This window comes from Mustela lutreola, chromosome 4 (assembly GCF_030435805.1).
Source record: "Mustela lutreola isolate mMusLut2 chromosome 4, mMusLut2.pri, whole genome shotgun sequence".
In the NCBI taxonomy this organism is placed as follows: domain Eukaryota; kingdom Metazoa; phylum Chordata; class Mammalia; order Carnivora; family Mustelidae; genus Mustela; species Mustela lutreola.
This window is the reverse complement of record NC_081293.1, coordinates 33541207-33555565: the sequence shown is the minus strand read 5'-3', so window position 1 is coordinate 33555565 and position 14359 is coordinate 33541207. Positions and strand designations below refer to the sequence as shown.

The 14359-nt window shown below is 44.5% G+C and overlaps 1 protein-coding gene across 4 annotated transcripts in view; it reads right to left on the bottom strand.

Moving 5' to 3' along the window:
• The window catches only part of MYOF (myoferlin), a 158567-nt gene that overhangs the window by 104278 nt on the left and 39930 nt on the right, over positions 1-14359 (bottom strand). For all 4 annotated transcript variants that reach the window (XM_059169430.1, XM_059169432.1, XM_059169433.1 and 1 more), the window contains exons 4-5: positions 8478-8586; positions 5559-5646 (exon numbers count right to left, since the gene is read on the bottom strand). In XM_059169430.1, coding sequence (XP_059025413.1) covers positions 5559-5646; positions 8478-8586 — 197 coding nt within the window. The remainder of the gene's footprint in view (positions 1-5558; positions 5647-8477; positions 8587-14359) is intronic.

Below are 14359 nucleotides of genomic sequence, written 5' to 3'. Positions count from 1 at the left end.
TATCCTTTATATATACAAAATATACTAAGAACTCTTAAAACTCAACAAGAAAACAAACAACTTGATTAATAAGTGGACCAAATACCTGACAACTCACCAAAGACAAAGATACACAGGTGGAAGGCAAGAATATGAAAAGATGCTCCAAAATCCTATGTTATCATGGAAATACAAATTAAAACAATGAGATACACTATTAGGATGACCAAAATCTGGAAGACTGACAACGCCAAATGCTGGTGAGGTTGTAGAGCAACAGGAACTCTCACACATGGCTGGTATGAAGGCAAAATGGTACAGCCACTTTGTAAGACTATTTGGGAGCTTCTTACAAAACTAAGCATACTCTTCCCATGTGATCCAGTAATCATGCTGCTTGGTATTTAGCCAAAGAGGCTGAAACTGTCTCCCCACAAAATCTATACATGGATGTTTATAGGGGCTTTATTCATAACTGCCGAACCTGAAAGCCACCAATATGTCCTTCAGGAGGTGAATGGGTAAATAAACTGTGGTACATCCAGACAATAGAAAATTATTCAGTGCTTAAAAGTGAGCTACCTAACCATGAAAAGACATGGGAAAATCTTAAGTGCATACCACTAACTCAGAGCCAATCTGAAAAGACTGCATACTATAGGGTTCCAATGCAAGGACGTTCTGAAAAAGGCAAAACTATGGGGACAAGAAAGAGATCGGAGGGTCACCAAAGATTGGGTGGTGGGATGAATATGCAAAGCACAGCGGATTTTAGGGCAGTGAAAATACTCTGTATGATATTAAAATCATGGATATAGGTCATTACACACTTGTCCAAACCCTAAAATATACACCACCAAGAGTGAACTCTAAGGGAAACTAGAACTTTGGGTGACTATGATGTGTCAACATCTGTTCATCCTTTGTAAAAAAAAAATATATCATTCTGATAAGGGACACTGATGCCAGGGAAGGCTATGTAGTGTGGGGGCAGGGTGTGTATCTGAAATCTGTTATCTTCCTCTCAATATTGTGTGAAACCTAAAACTGCTCTAAAAGAAAACAAAGCCCTCAAGGCACCTGGGTGGCTCAGTGGGTTAAAGCCTCTGCCTTTGGCTCAGGTCATGATTTCAGGGGCCTGGGATGGAGCCCCACATTGGGTTCTCTGCTCAGCAGGGAGCCTGCTTCCCCCTCTCTCTCTGCCTGCCTCTCTGCCTACTTATGCTGTCAAATAAATAAATAAAATCTTTTTTAAAAAATTAAAAAAAGAAAAGAAAACAAAGCCCTCAAATATATACACCGACACACACAAGACCCTCAGGTATCCAATTCCTGGGTCTTATGGTCAAATTAGTTTTCTTCAATTTCCAGGGGTAATTTTTCCTAAATATTTTCACTTTTGTGTTCTATCATTCAGATTTCTTCTATGCAGGACCCACTATGTGGATGGTAATCTTTAAAATGGGTATTGGTGGGCGCCTGGGTGGCTCAGTGGGTTAAAGCCTCTGCCTTTGGCTCAGGTCATGATCCCAGGGTCCTGGGATCAAGCCCCGCATCGGGCTCTCTGCTCAGCAGGGAGCCTGCTTCCTCCTCTCTCTCTGCCTGCTTCTCTGCCTACTTGTGATCTCTGTCTGTCAAATAAATAAAATCTTAAAAAAATAAAATAAAACGGATATTGGTAATCATGAACAGTGGTTATCTCCAGAGGATGGGACTACAGAAGATTTGCACATTCTGTGTTTTTATATTTCTGTAATGTTTAATTTTTATAAGCAGGTATTGCTTTTGTACTCAGAAAGAAGATCAACAAGTTCAAATTTTTTAAAAAAAATTGTAAAGATCTGTATAAATGAGAAGAAGCAAACTCCTTACATAGAAAGGTAAAGTGTTTAAAAGAGTCAATTGAAAGGTAGGGAAAAAAAAAAGAAATTCTGGGCCAAATGTTCTGTTTAGGTTATTAAAGTATGTGATAGCAACAGGTGTGGCTGTCTTGCTGTTATTTCTCCGCCATGTATTTATTGGTCTTAGAGTCTTCCCTAGCATGGAGTTGGAGTGAGTATTCAAAGATATCTTTGCTTAGTTTAACTGACTTGTCTTAATTAAGACAAAAAAGGTTTTCCCTTGAGATATCCAAATAACCGAGAATATTGTAAGTTTTTTTAAATGCTGAAGAAGCTGGACTACAAAGCGTACATTCAGAATGTCACCCTTGACCCAGCTTTGGTGAACAGTCATCTAATGGAGCAAAGACAGCACTTCCAGATCAAAGAACCCTGTTCATTTTTTAAAATAAAGAAATTTCATTTTGTCATCTTACACTTAAAAATGAAATTGACCTGCAGACACAGCTCGTTTCCTGGCCCGCCCCTGTTAAAACTCTTTGTTTCAAATCCAAATAAAAGGAGCCCAGGTTCTGGTTTATTTCCTGTCTCCATCCAGCAGTATCAGGGATTCTACAGAACTTCTGGGAAAGACCTTGGCCGACTGCCATCGCAGAGCCTGCTGGGAGTGAGCTTGCGAAGAAAATGGGTGAACTCCCAGTCCATGAACACCGCTGGACCATTAGTGCTGCTGACAGTCTCGGAGGGGACAAACAGGAGCCTCAAGCAAAGGGAGCCTAGACGGCAAGGATTTTCTTGGGTTTAAACGTTTAGAGTTGGCACTGTTCTCATTTCTAAGAACACTCCTTCCCTCCCCACCAAAGCCCTACCTGTCCCACCCCAGCCTTTTCCCCATTTTTCCTTTTGCTCCAGGGAAATCGTATGGTTTCTGAGCTTGGCCTGACCTTGGTCCATCTCAGGAGAGGGGACCTCCCCCTACACTCTCAAATATCTAGATAAGTTGCTTATTCTCAAAGTCTCTCTGGTTCACTAGGACACCACCTTTTCCTCCCCACCCCCAAGATATTTAAAAATAAGCATTAAGTCATCCCAACGTGATTTTGAGCCAAGCCAGATCATTCTTTTCCAATAGATCTGATATTTAGAGGAAACAATTTGAATGTTCATACACAGTGTGCCACCCAACTGAGCTCATGACTACACGTCACCTGGAATTGTTTTTGCAAAAACAGTAATAATAATGATAATAGTAACAATAGCCACCATTAAGGTAAGCACGGAGTGGTAGGCACAGTAGGCACTGAGCTGAGTACTTTATATGCCTTACCTCATTGAATTCCTGCAACAACTTTCTAAGTTAGGTGCCATTATCATCCCTGACTTTAACGTAAAGGAAGTTGAGATTCAGAGAGGCTAAGTGACTTGCCCAAGGTTACGTGGCAAATTAACAACAGACGCAGACAGAATCCAGCCTAGGCCAGTCTGCCCCCCCCAGGCCTTCGTTCTTATGTTACACTTTTAGGCTTAAAATAAATAAATAAATAAATTTTTCTCTAAACCTGGACTGAACATGCCTGGAGGGCAGGAGCTTTACCCCAAAGCATTATCACCCCTCGCTGCAGAATCTGGCAATAGGTAGGTGGAGAAACTCACCAACCACTCTATTTCCTAAATATTAAGAAATGGTGTGGCACCAGTTTACTTCTTTTACTTGAATTATCCATAGCATTATTTCTTCCCCAGAGCCCTGGCTGAAGCAGTAAACAAAGGGCTCATTTATTGTTTTAGCTCTTGAAATGAACACAATGATACTGTCTTTTATCTACCAGTATACCAGCAGAAGCCACGCCCATCTCTAACCTCAGAATGTGACCTTATCTGGAAATACAGCCTTTGAGGATGTAATCAAGCTAAGACTGAGATCACACTGGACGAAGGTGGCCTAATCCAATGACTGGGGTCCTGACAAGAGGGAAGAAATTTGGAGACACCCAGGGCGCACACCCTGGGAAGACAGAGGCAGAGACTGGAGTGGTCAGTCTAGGAGCCTAGGAACACAAAGGATTAGCAGCAATCACCAGAAGCGAAGACAGAGGCCTAGAACAAAATTTCCCTCCGGTCCCCAGAAGGAACCAACCCAGCCAACATCTTGATGTCTAGCCTCCAGAACTGGGAGGGAATCAGTTTCTATTGTTGAAGCCAGCCAGTGGATGGGGCTCCATTACCGCAGCTCCAGAAAACCAACCAACAGGCTCTGGCTAGAAAAATATGTCAGTGTGAGAAAAGGTACCCAGAGCCTTCCAATTCAGAGGCAATTCCAGATCTCCTGCCAGCTGGGGCTATATTTGCAGGCCAGAAAGTCCCTACTGTCCTTCCAAGCAGGCTGATGTTAAATCCCGGTGACAGCGGGCTTTGAAGATGGGGTGAGAAAAAAATGGGTAGGACCCGTCACTTCAGCCCCTGACGGTGTGCTATGCTGGACTGGACTGTTGCCCCTGGGTTTTACTCGTCACGACAGCCATGACAGCAAAAGGACCATGACTATTCTCCTAGGGCTGAGAGCATCTGAGCAGCACGCAGCGTGCCCACAGTGCTGCCAGGACAGGCCCTGCCAGCATGCTGGGACAATTCTGACCGTCCCCATGGGAGATGGCACCAGATGACCCACTTTAAACCCTTACAAGTACTTGGCCAAGAAGTGAGCCAGAACCTCAATAATAGGCCATCTGCGGGGTGTGGGTGAGCAGGAACAGTAGCTGCGCTCAGGGAGGCAGAGAGGAGGCACTGGAGGGGCCAAGGAACCCACTTGGGTTGTGGAGAGCGGAGTTCAGAACCACGAGAAATGAAGAGACAGGCCCTGAGGAGCCAAGGCTGTTAGGAACAAGTGCCAAGGTGTGCTCCCAGGAAGAACTTCTGGGCAGGAACGGGAGCCCCTCTTTGCTGAGGCACATGCCAGGGCCAGGGAAACACGGGTATTCGGTGAGGCATCTCGGAGAAGAGGACGGGGCAGAGACACTGTTAGCATCACATCACCTTCGGAAACCGCTAACAGGAGGTCAAACTTGGTTGCCTGAAAGGCCTGTCTCGCAGACTTCCCTCCACCTGAGGCCCAAAACCCTCCCCAGAGCCAGCAGCCCCAACCCCATCCAGGGCGGCCTCAGTGCCCTGAATGGCCAATAATCCCTCCCAGAGAACAGGGAGCAGAAGGTGAGTCATACTGAGAGAAACAAGGAGCTGCTCAGGGACTAGGGCAGAGTCAAGGCCAAGGGAGAGAAAGAGGCTCCAATCCAAAGGCACTGGCCATGAGGCTGGCGACAGAGAGCACAGCCTGCACACCACACATTTAGGATGTGAAGAGACACACGAACAGACTCGAGGCCGCTCCTGTAGCTTATCAATCAGAGCCATTCCAGCCATGGGCAGAAGCTATAAACCCGAAGCAAAGCCTTGCTTGGGATCTTCCTCTGGAGCTTGTGTGTTGAAGAGCCCACAGTGAGGCTGGTCAATAAGAGGCTGTCTCACCCTTCTTTGCCCTGAAGGGCATCTCACATACAACTGTATCGTCCCAGTTTGGGGCCAGCTCCCCCTGCCTCGTGGGGCCCTGTCCAGGTGGGCAGGGAGCTACAGACCATATAATGAAAGGACAAAGAAGGCTCTCTTGGAGATTCTTGGAGACTCCTTGGATGTCTTGAACAGATCACCTCCGGCACAGGCTGGGCTTCCCAAGGGTCAGCTTACCTTCTGTGACGGACACACTGGTCCCACTGGGGTCATTTGGATGTGGAGCGGAAGGTGGGTCATAGCCAATCACCAGGTCAATGGTGGCCTAGGTAGAAATAATTCATTGCAGAGAGAATGAGTGCAGGGTAATGGACTCAATGCAAACCAAATCAGCAGGAGTAAAAGGTTCTGGAAGGGGCGAGAAGAGTAGGGGAGAAAGATCACACACGCTCCATTGCTTCTATCCTCCCTCTTGTGAGCCAGGTGGGCGGGGAAGCCTGGGAAAGGAGTTACCTGTTACAGGTTGCCAAGTGTACCATTGCTAAAGGGCAACCTCGCAAACTGGAGCAAAGTTGTAATAAGCAAGCATGACCTTGTGATTGGCCTCCATCCTAGCCTTGAGATGGCCTCCAGTCAAAGAGGCTTATTTTACATGGTTCAGTTAGCTATCTGCACCTTGACTTCTTTATTCGCCGCTGAGATTTATTTTCATTTTTCTCTTCTCTAAAAATAACTTGAGTGACTAACAAAAATTATATAACAATGTGATTCATAAAACAGGGTAAAAAAGGGAAGCAAGTCTGATTATAGAGAAAACAAATACACAAATCAAGATCATTGCATCTTGTGTAAATGTGACTCCAAGATGGCTAGGAATCAAGGCAAGACGAATAGAAAATGTTATGTAACTTTCATTTTCAGAAAGGAAGAAACATGCTAGTTCCTTATAGGAAATACAATTGTTTCCATTTTTAAAATCTGTGACAACTTTGTCACATTGGGTGTTACCCTAGGGCAGAGTTTCCTATACTTAGGTATTTCATGAACCTACAAAATTTCAAAAAAACTTCTAGGGGGCATCCACATACGGATGCTAACCCAAGCCCACAGCTATAGCTACTGTTATGATAATTTCACAAAAGAAATTAATTTTAACAGTAAAAATGAGGAAGGACAAACCGCAGAATAAATGCAATCCTTTGCAAATAAGGATGGTGCATGGGTGCACGCAAACACCCACACGCCTGCATGGACACACCCAAGTCACCGGTTGAAATACAGAGGTAAAATTTAGAACATAGTCATACTGAAAAATCATTGTTTATCGGAAATTCAAATTTAAGTGGGCATCTCATACTTCCACCTGCCACTCCTGCTACACCTGGTAAAATCTAGTACGTGCATGCATGCGCTGGTGCACACACACACGTGTGCCACATTACCTTTTTCTCATCTGTCTGTTCATCCATGAATATTCCCTCATGGATCAGCACATTCCTGAACTACAGATCCGGGAGATACTTAGCAGAACAATGAATGAAGCCCCCAATAAGAGTTTCCCAGCTAAAAAAGAATCCTAACAGCAGCATCCCATGGCTACCTCTGCCAAAGCCCCAGGCCATAAGCTGAAGGCGGAGTGCAAGAAGCACTGAGGGGCTCAATGGCCAAACTTTAGTGTCAAATTTTCAAAACTTAGAAGAGTCATGGATGGCTCAACTGCTGGATCAGTGATTTCCAGATAACGTCAGGATATCCAGAAGTGCCCCAGTTCTACGTGTGCTTGCTCCTGTGCTTAAAAACAAAAACAAAAACAAAAACAAAACCAGCCAGAAACATCGCTGACTTGGACTGTCTTTCCTAAGTATCATTTCTCTCAGCTGGGTTTTGGAAAAATAGATGAAAGATGATATCCTGAGTTTATGTTTTAGTATTAGAATGCGGATTCCCAGCAAACCAATAAGTTTTGGAGCCTAGACCAACACACTGACATTCCGAAAAGGGCTTTGAGAAGCCTAACTGTATTCTGGCTTATGGGGATGGCCCGTTTTAGTACAAAATTTTCCTCCTTTGTCCAGGCTCCCAAACAAAATAAATTGATTGAAAGGTAAAGGAGTTAGAGGTTAATGGAGCAAGCATGGTAGCTTTACGAGCACTGTTAGCAATCAGAAACCTGAGAGCTATGATCTTTGAGTTCATATATTTCTTTCAAGTGCCCTCGAGAAAGAGAATTCTGGGTGCGCATCAGACAGTAGCAGTATGCACTTATTTAGAGAGGCTGTGGTCAGAAAACAGTGAGCTGCCGATCAGTGATAAACACCATGATATTCACATCTTTTTTTTTTTTTAAGATTGTATTTATTTATTTGACAGAGAGATCACAAGTAGGCAGAGAGGCAGTCAGAGAGAGAGGAGGAAGCAGGCTTTCTGCGGAGCAGACAGCCCGATGTGGGGCTCGATCCCAGGACACTGGGACTCTGACCTGAGCCGAAGGCAGAGGCTTTAACCCACTGAGCCACACAGGCGCCCCTGATATTCACATCTTAATGTTCCAAGGTAATGCTAATGAAATACCTTCTACAGAATGTTTCAGAGTGTATCTGAGCCACACAGCTATGCTGATCACGCAAATGTAAACATCCAAGGGGATATGCACAGAGCTATACCAAGAGAGGGTCCCACTCACTCCACACCATTTTCTTCTATCAAAGAAAATCAAGTTTACCTAATCTACTAGCTCTGTGATTCCAAGGATGAGGCCATATCATTTGCAAGTGGACCTGTTATCTCAAAAACCATAGGGGTGCCTGCATACGTGTGTGTGTGTGTGTGTGTGTGTGTGTGTGTGTGTGTGTGGAGGGGGGTGAACTGATTATCATTTCACTCTTCTTTTTTTTTTTTTTAAAGATTTTATTTATTTATTTGACAGAGATCATAAGTAGGCAGAGAATCAGGCAGAGAGAGAGGAGGAAGCAGGCTCCCCGCTGAGCAGAAAGCCCGATGTGGGGCTCAATACCAGGACCCTGAGATCATGATCTGAGCCAAAGGCAGAGGCTTAACCCACTAAGCCACCCAGGTGCCCCTAATTTCACTCTTCCTAATGAACTTTTTGCTTCTTATCTCACTTCAAAGCCATTCAACCAAAGAGAAAGTGCTCACCCCAGTATCTTGCCCCTTTTCGTTCAGCAGGGGGATGAGTTTGTACGGCAGTGATCTGCTCTGGTCACCGATCAGGTCCTTCAGGGCGACAGTGGCTGTGCCAATTAACCTGCGGGAGAAACAAGAGAGTGCACGGGAACCTAAGTGAGAGGCACGCTTCTGCTGACTCAGCGGACCTCCCCATTCCCTTTTAATTCATCTGTTAGTGTTAAAATCACTCATCGTGAAATAAATTTTGGGAATTTTGGCAATACACATCACTTTTCCAGAAGAAGCAGTCATTTCGAGAGTCTAACTGTGGTGCCTGGGAAATTTCAAGTCATGAATGAGATGACCCATGAATGGGTGACAGAGACCGAACAGCACCCCTCAGGGTCCAAGGAGAGAGAAAAGTAGGACAAAATCCAAGCATTCCTCTTGCAGTGTAAATGTAAAAAGACCCATTAAACATTGCCCCTGTAAAAATGCCCCTCCGCTCTCCAAGGGAGACCTTCTGCTAATGGAAATAGGTGGCTAGTTTACCGATGAGGCCAATTTACTAACCTGTATACTATGGAGAATTCAGAAGCCAGATTTGTGTCCTTCTCTGTGTTCCTGGACATGGAGGGGTTATGTCAGCCTCAAGCCCTTACCCAGCTCCCTGTCAGTGCATATACCCTAGTGGTCCAGAAGCACACATGTCCCTGCTCACCACAGTCAGGCCCATAAAGGCAGAGATTATTGCTTTCTCTCTTCTTTTTTTTAAATTGCTTTTTCTGTTCAGTGCTCTCACCCCACCGGTTGGAACAGAGTTCATTTATTTAGTGAAGGAAATAATAAATAAGTCTATACACATTAAGAAAGAATACCCAAAACATATTTTATGTTTTATAGTTAGGGCCCATGGTCAAAAAAATTTACTGAACACACAGCCCCTAAGAGTTAGTGAATATAAAAATGTGACCCGCAGAATACAGTCTGTACATTGGGGGTTTGTAATGGACAACACGGTATGAGATTGGGTGAACTGAAGACGTTCCCTTCGTGAAATACAATGAAAAAGCAAAGAAAGCCCAGAGATGTCCTCTCAGTATGGACACCAAAAAAAGGAAAAGAGAAACTGGGAGAATTTAAAAATATTATTTACTTACACCCTGCCTACATTTGTAGTGACAGATATGATAGCATGATCGTTCACATGAAAACAGAAAACTAAGCATCAAATCCTCAAAGTAATAGAAGAGATTCTTTATATCAAAAAACCCAGGATGAAGAAACCATAGTTGAGCATAAAACGTAACTCTGTGCTTTTGGACAAAAGTAGTAGTCAGGAGAGTATATTTGTAGTGAAGTATTTCTTTCATTTTTCACATGTTCACAGTTTCTTTAAAAATCAGGAGTGAGGGGAACCTGGGTGGCTCAGTGGGTTAAAGCCTCTGTCTTCAGCTCGGGTCATGGTCCCGGGGTCCTGGGATCGAGCCCCACATAGGGCTCTCTGCTCAGTGGGGAGCCCGCTTCCTCCTCTCTCTCTCTGCCCACCTCTCTGCCTACTTGTGATCTGTCAAATAAATAAATAAAAACCTTTAAAAAAAATCAGGAGTGAACAACAGATGAAGGGATAAAGAAGATGTGGTGTATATATATACAATGGAATACTATGCAGCCATCAAAAAATGAAAATTTGCCATTTGCAATGATGTGTTCAGAACTAGAGGGTATTACGCAGAGCAAAATAAGCCAACTAGAGAAAGACAATTATCAGATGATCTCTCAGATATGAGAAATTTGAGAGGCAGGGTGGGGGGCAGCGATCATGATGGGTAGGAAGGGGGAAAAAATGAAACAAGATGGAATCAGGAGGGAGACAAACCATAAGAGACTCTTAATCTCATGAAACAAACTGATGGTTTCTGGGGGGCTAGGTGATGGACACTGGGGAGGCTATGTGCTATGGTGAGTGCTGTGAAATGTGTAAGCCTGACGATTCACAGACCTGTACCACTGGGACAAATAATACATTATATGTTAATTTAAAAAAACAGTGTTAATCACACACACACAAAAAAAAGTCAGGAGTGAAAACTGATATTAATGTGTGAACGTCTATTTTGAATTGATGTGTATCTGTATTCTCCTGTCCAGACTGCAGAAATGGAACTAGACTATAGATCTGGGGTCTGTCACTCCACCACATATATCCACTGACTCGACTATATGAATAAGTGACTTCATTTTCTGTGAACAGGCATATTATATTGCACAAGATCAGAAAATTGCTATGGTACCCTGTTTCACCTAATCTACCCAATGGCATGAAACACTTGGTTTCTTGGGAAAATGCACGTTCTTGGACAGAACATCACATAAAACGGCCAATGATTGTGATGGTTTCTCAGCTCTTCTCATGTCCCACGTAGCATCCATTACTGGCAATGGAAAAGACAGATTCTGCCTCCAGAGGTGAAAAGTGAACATTTCAGCCCTTTTAGGTCAATACAAGAATTAGGTCTCACAGTCAAAGTAGACAATTGATGGAACCTTTATAGAGTAGTTTCTCAGATGAGTAGATGTCCTAAGTTTGCTAGATTTTAAAAAACTGGGTATGTTTTCTCCTCACTTAGATTTTAATTCCCCTAACATATTGAGGACAAGAGTCTACACATGACTCCTTCGCCACCAGATGAAACAATCACACCTCCCACACAGAGCGAGAGTCCCTGGCAAAATCTCGTCCGTGTCTCCCTCAGCTCCACGTGATATGAGCCTGATGAGCATTTCTGCCCAAGTTTTAAAAATAGCATAATGAGCCATGAGGTTGGCTAACTGAGTTTTCAGGATGAAATGGGGAAACTATAATTTCAGAGGTCATCTGGTATTAAATGTCTGAATGAGGTTACTCGCCTTGAAAGACATGGAAACACACTGGATTTTATTCCTCATGGTTCCAGGATTCATAACTATACGACTAAGAAAATAACACTGTACACTGGGACACATACAGATTTGCTTCTGTTGAAGCCAGGGTGACCTATAACTATCAGCAATAAATAGTTCTTAGGAGATAACAAAGTATAGCATCCTGGGTCAAAACCTTTCAGTACGGAGGGCTGGCCTGGGGGCGGACCAGCATTTACCAACCATGGTACTACTGACATTTTGAACTGGACAATTCTTTATTTTGGGGGGCTGCCCTGGGCTTTGAAAGACATTCAGCAGCATCCTTGGCATCAACACATGGTCATGTCTACACGTTGCCCACCGGGCCCCACTGGGCAAAATCACCGCAGGTTGAGAAGTTCTGGGTTAGACAATTTGTTCTTGTGCTAAGTCAGTGTCCCAACTTCCTTCAAGCCTTGGCTATGTCGCCCAACTCTCTGAGTCCACATCATCATCTGCAAATGAGTGGTTTGAAGTAAATAACTTCTCAGACCCTTCTCAGCTATTAAAGTCTGTAGCTAGACTCAAACACGTGATATTTTCTATGTAGATCTATTTAGGAAACCATCTCACGTTAAATATTTCTTTTCTCTTAAAGTCCTTGTTCATTGATTTAGGAAAAATAGATCTTAAAATACAACCATGTTGGACAATCCAGAATACTAGGCAGGGTTTCTGCCTTCAAGCATTTTGGCCCTATAATCTCATGGGTCAAGCTTAAACTCATATGGTGTCAGGGGAAAGGTTAGGCCCATAACAGAATTGTGGACTATAGTGTAAGACAGTATGGAGTGGTGCCTTGTGCTAACTAGAGAGAGCAGGCTCACCTGAGACACGAAGCCCATCCACTGGCCCTTCCCGACCCCAATTGGTTTCACAGCCTCCATTCTGACTCAACCACTGTCTGCAGCCTCCATTCTGACTCAACCACTGCCCAAACACTTTGAGAGGGTGGTAACAGACAGCAGCCAGGAATGGAGTAAAAGAAAAGCAACCCATTCTAACTCAAACCTCAATTCCTTCTTTCAGAAACCCTTAGCCCCATTTCTTAAGATTTATCTTTTGCATCATAAAATTCTGATGCTTTGGTGTTTACACGTGGGAGAGGTGGTTTAAAGAAAATTTCACTTTCTTTTTTTCTGAAGTAAAGATATGGTGTTTAGATGAAAGCCTGGAAAGATTTTAACTGCCCCCCACCTCAATATTTTTAACAGCTGGGTTGAGTTGAAGAAAAATGCAAGCAGCTACAATGACTAAGAGCTTTCACTGTAAATTGGAGGAAATGCCCCCTATGGGCAAGTCTGAGCTCTGCAGGACTCCCAGGGTCCAGTCAGCCTGGTGTGGGCTGTTTTGTGATGTTGCCTGGACACGGATTACTGTGAGAGGCTGGGAAATGATGACCTGGCCTCCTACACAGGGGACAAGAATAGTGCAGCTGGACCACAAGACATTTTCCTTTAAAGGAGGGGACACTAAACCAAGAAACCCTTTTTCTTTCACATTACTAATGCCATAAATATGCTAACACGTTACAGTGGGACAGTACTGCGCACACTTTGCCCTGAATCTTCATAGAAAAATAAGAGTCTCCCCATGGACTCCACCCAACAGTAAAACAGATGGACCACGTCTCAAAAGGAAACTTTACAGTGAAAGAATCTCAAGGCCCTTTAGCTCTCCAGCTTTGTTTGCAGAATTAATAAGCTGCAGATGTATTCTGAAGTGAAGAAAAAGCCAAATCCGCTCTCATCCCTTACAGTGCTTGAACATCTAGATGGTGCTGAGTAGGATCTCTGTGCAACTTGGAACTAATTCTGAGCAGCGGAGCTGGGAGCCAGTCAACTTAGTCATGCAAAGCCTGGTTATGAACTTCTTTAACTTGTTAAAACAGAGTCTAGTTTGTTTAAAAAGGAGAAAAGGGAAACGCTGTCCCCCTCAGCACAGCATGTTAACAGCCACATGCCACTGTGGTGAGTAAGGGCTTTGCTGGCCGAGTTCTTAATCATGGGAGCTCACATCTATCAAGCTGTCTGTAAAGCAGGGACACAGCCCACATGGATTACTGGAGGAGGGATTACTGGAAATTCCTTCACGAAGGGAAGGAAAAAGACGCTGGACTCTGGAAAGTAAATCACATGCTGTACCGTGTTTGCCCCTACCGACTGCAGTGTGCCTCAGCTTTCCATCCTCAGCAAAGGAATAACAATCCCCAGCTGGGATGCAGACAAATACTTCTCCAAGCTGCTCCCAGGACCTTCTAGAAACCCTGAAAGGGCCAGTCATGCCCACCCTTTGAAGCCCTGGGCTCTCAGCCGGCTAAGCTTGTCATTTTGACCGTACCAAGCCGGTGTGGCTTTGGGGTTCCCTGGCTGGGCCCCCTCACCCGTCCCCACACATCTTCCCCAGGGCCAGTATGGGTCAAGCTCCTCCCCCTGCCCTACCCCCACCCAAGCCCACAGGTGGGAGAGCTGGGTTTACACCTTGCTTATGACTGGATGGGTGGAAGAAGCGGGGGTGACCATGACAGCAAGTCCTATCACAGGAAGCTGACTGTAAGCCAAAACCCCCTCAAAGGACGTCTTCTGGGAGGTTCCATCCACTTCACCAGTGGGGAACCCTCCTAAGTCTCCCAGGCAGCCCACCCTGGCCCTTTGGATTGGCTCATTCACCGTTTCTGAAACTGTGGTTCCCTAGACCTCCCGGACGCAGAATCACTAGGACAGTCGCTGACTCTCAGGACCCTGAGTCAGACTTTGTCTTTAGCTCATTCTTATACCCAGGAAGTTCGAGAAATAGTCATGAGAACAGTGATTCTCAGTGGCAGCAGGAAAGTAGAGGGTTGGGGTGTGGGTGCGGTGTAGGAAAGGCAGCTGGCAAAGCTAGATCTGGAGAGAGGGAGACGTGTAGTTTTTAAAAGTACATTCAATAGGATAACACAGGTTCACATTTGAGAAACGGGCATAGAA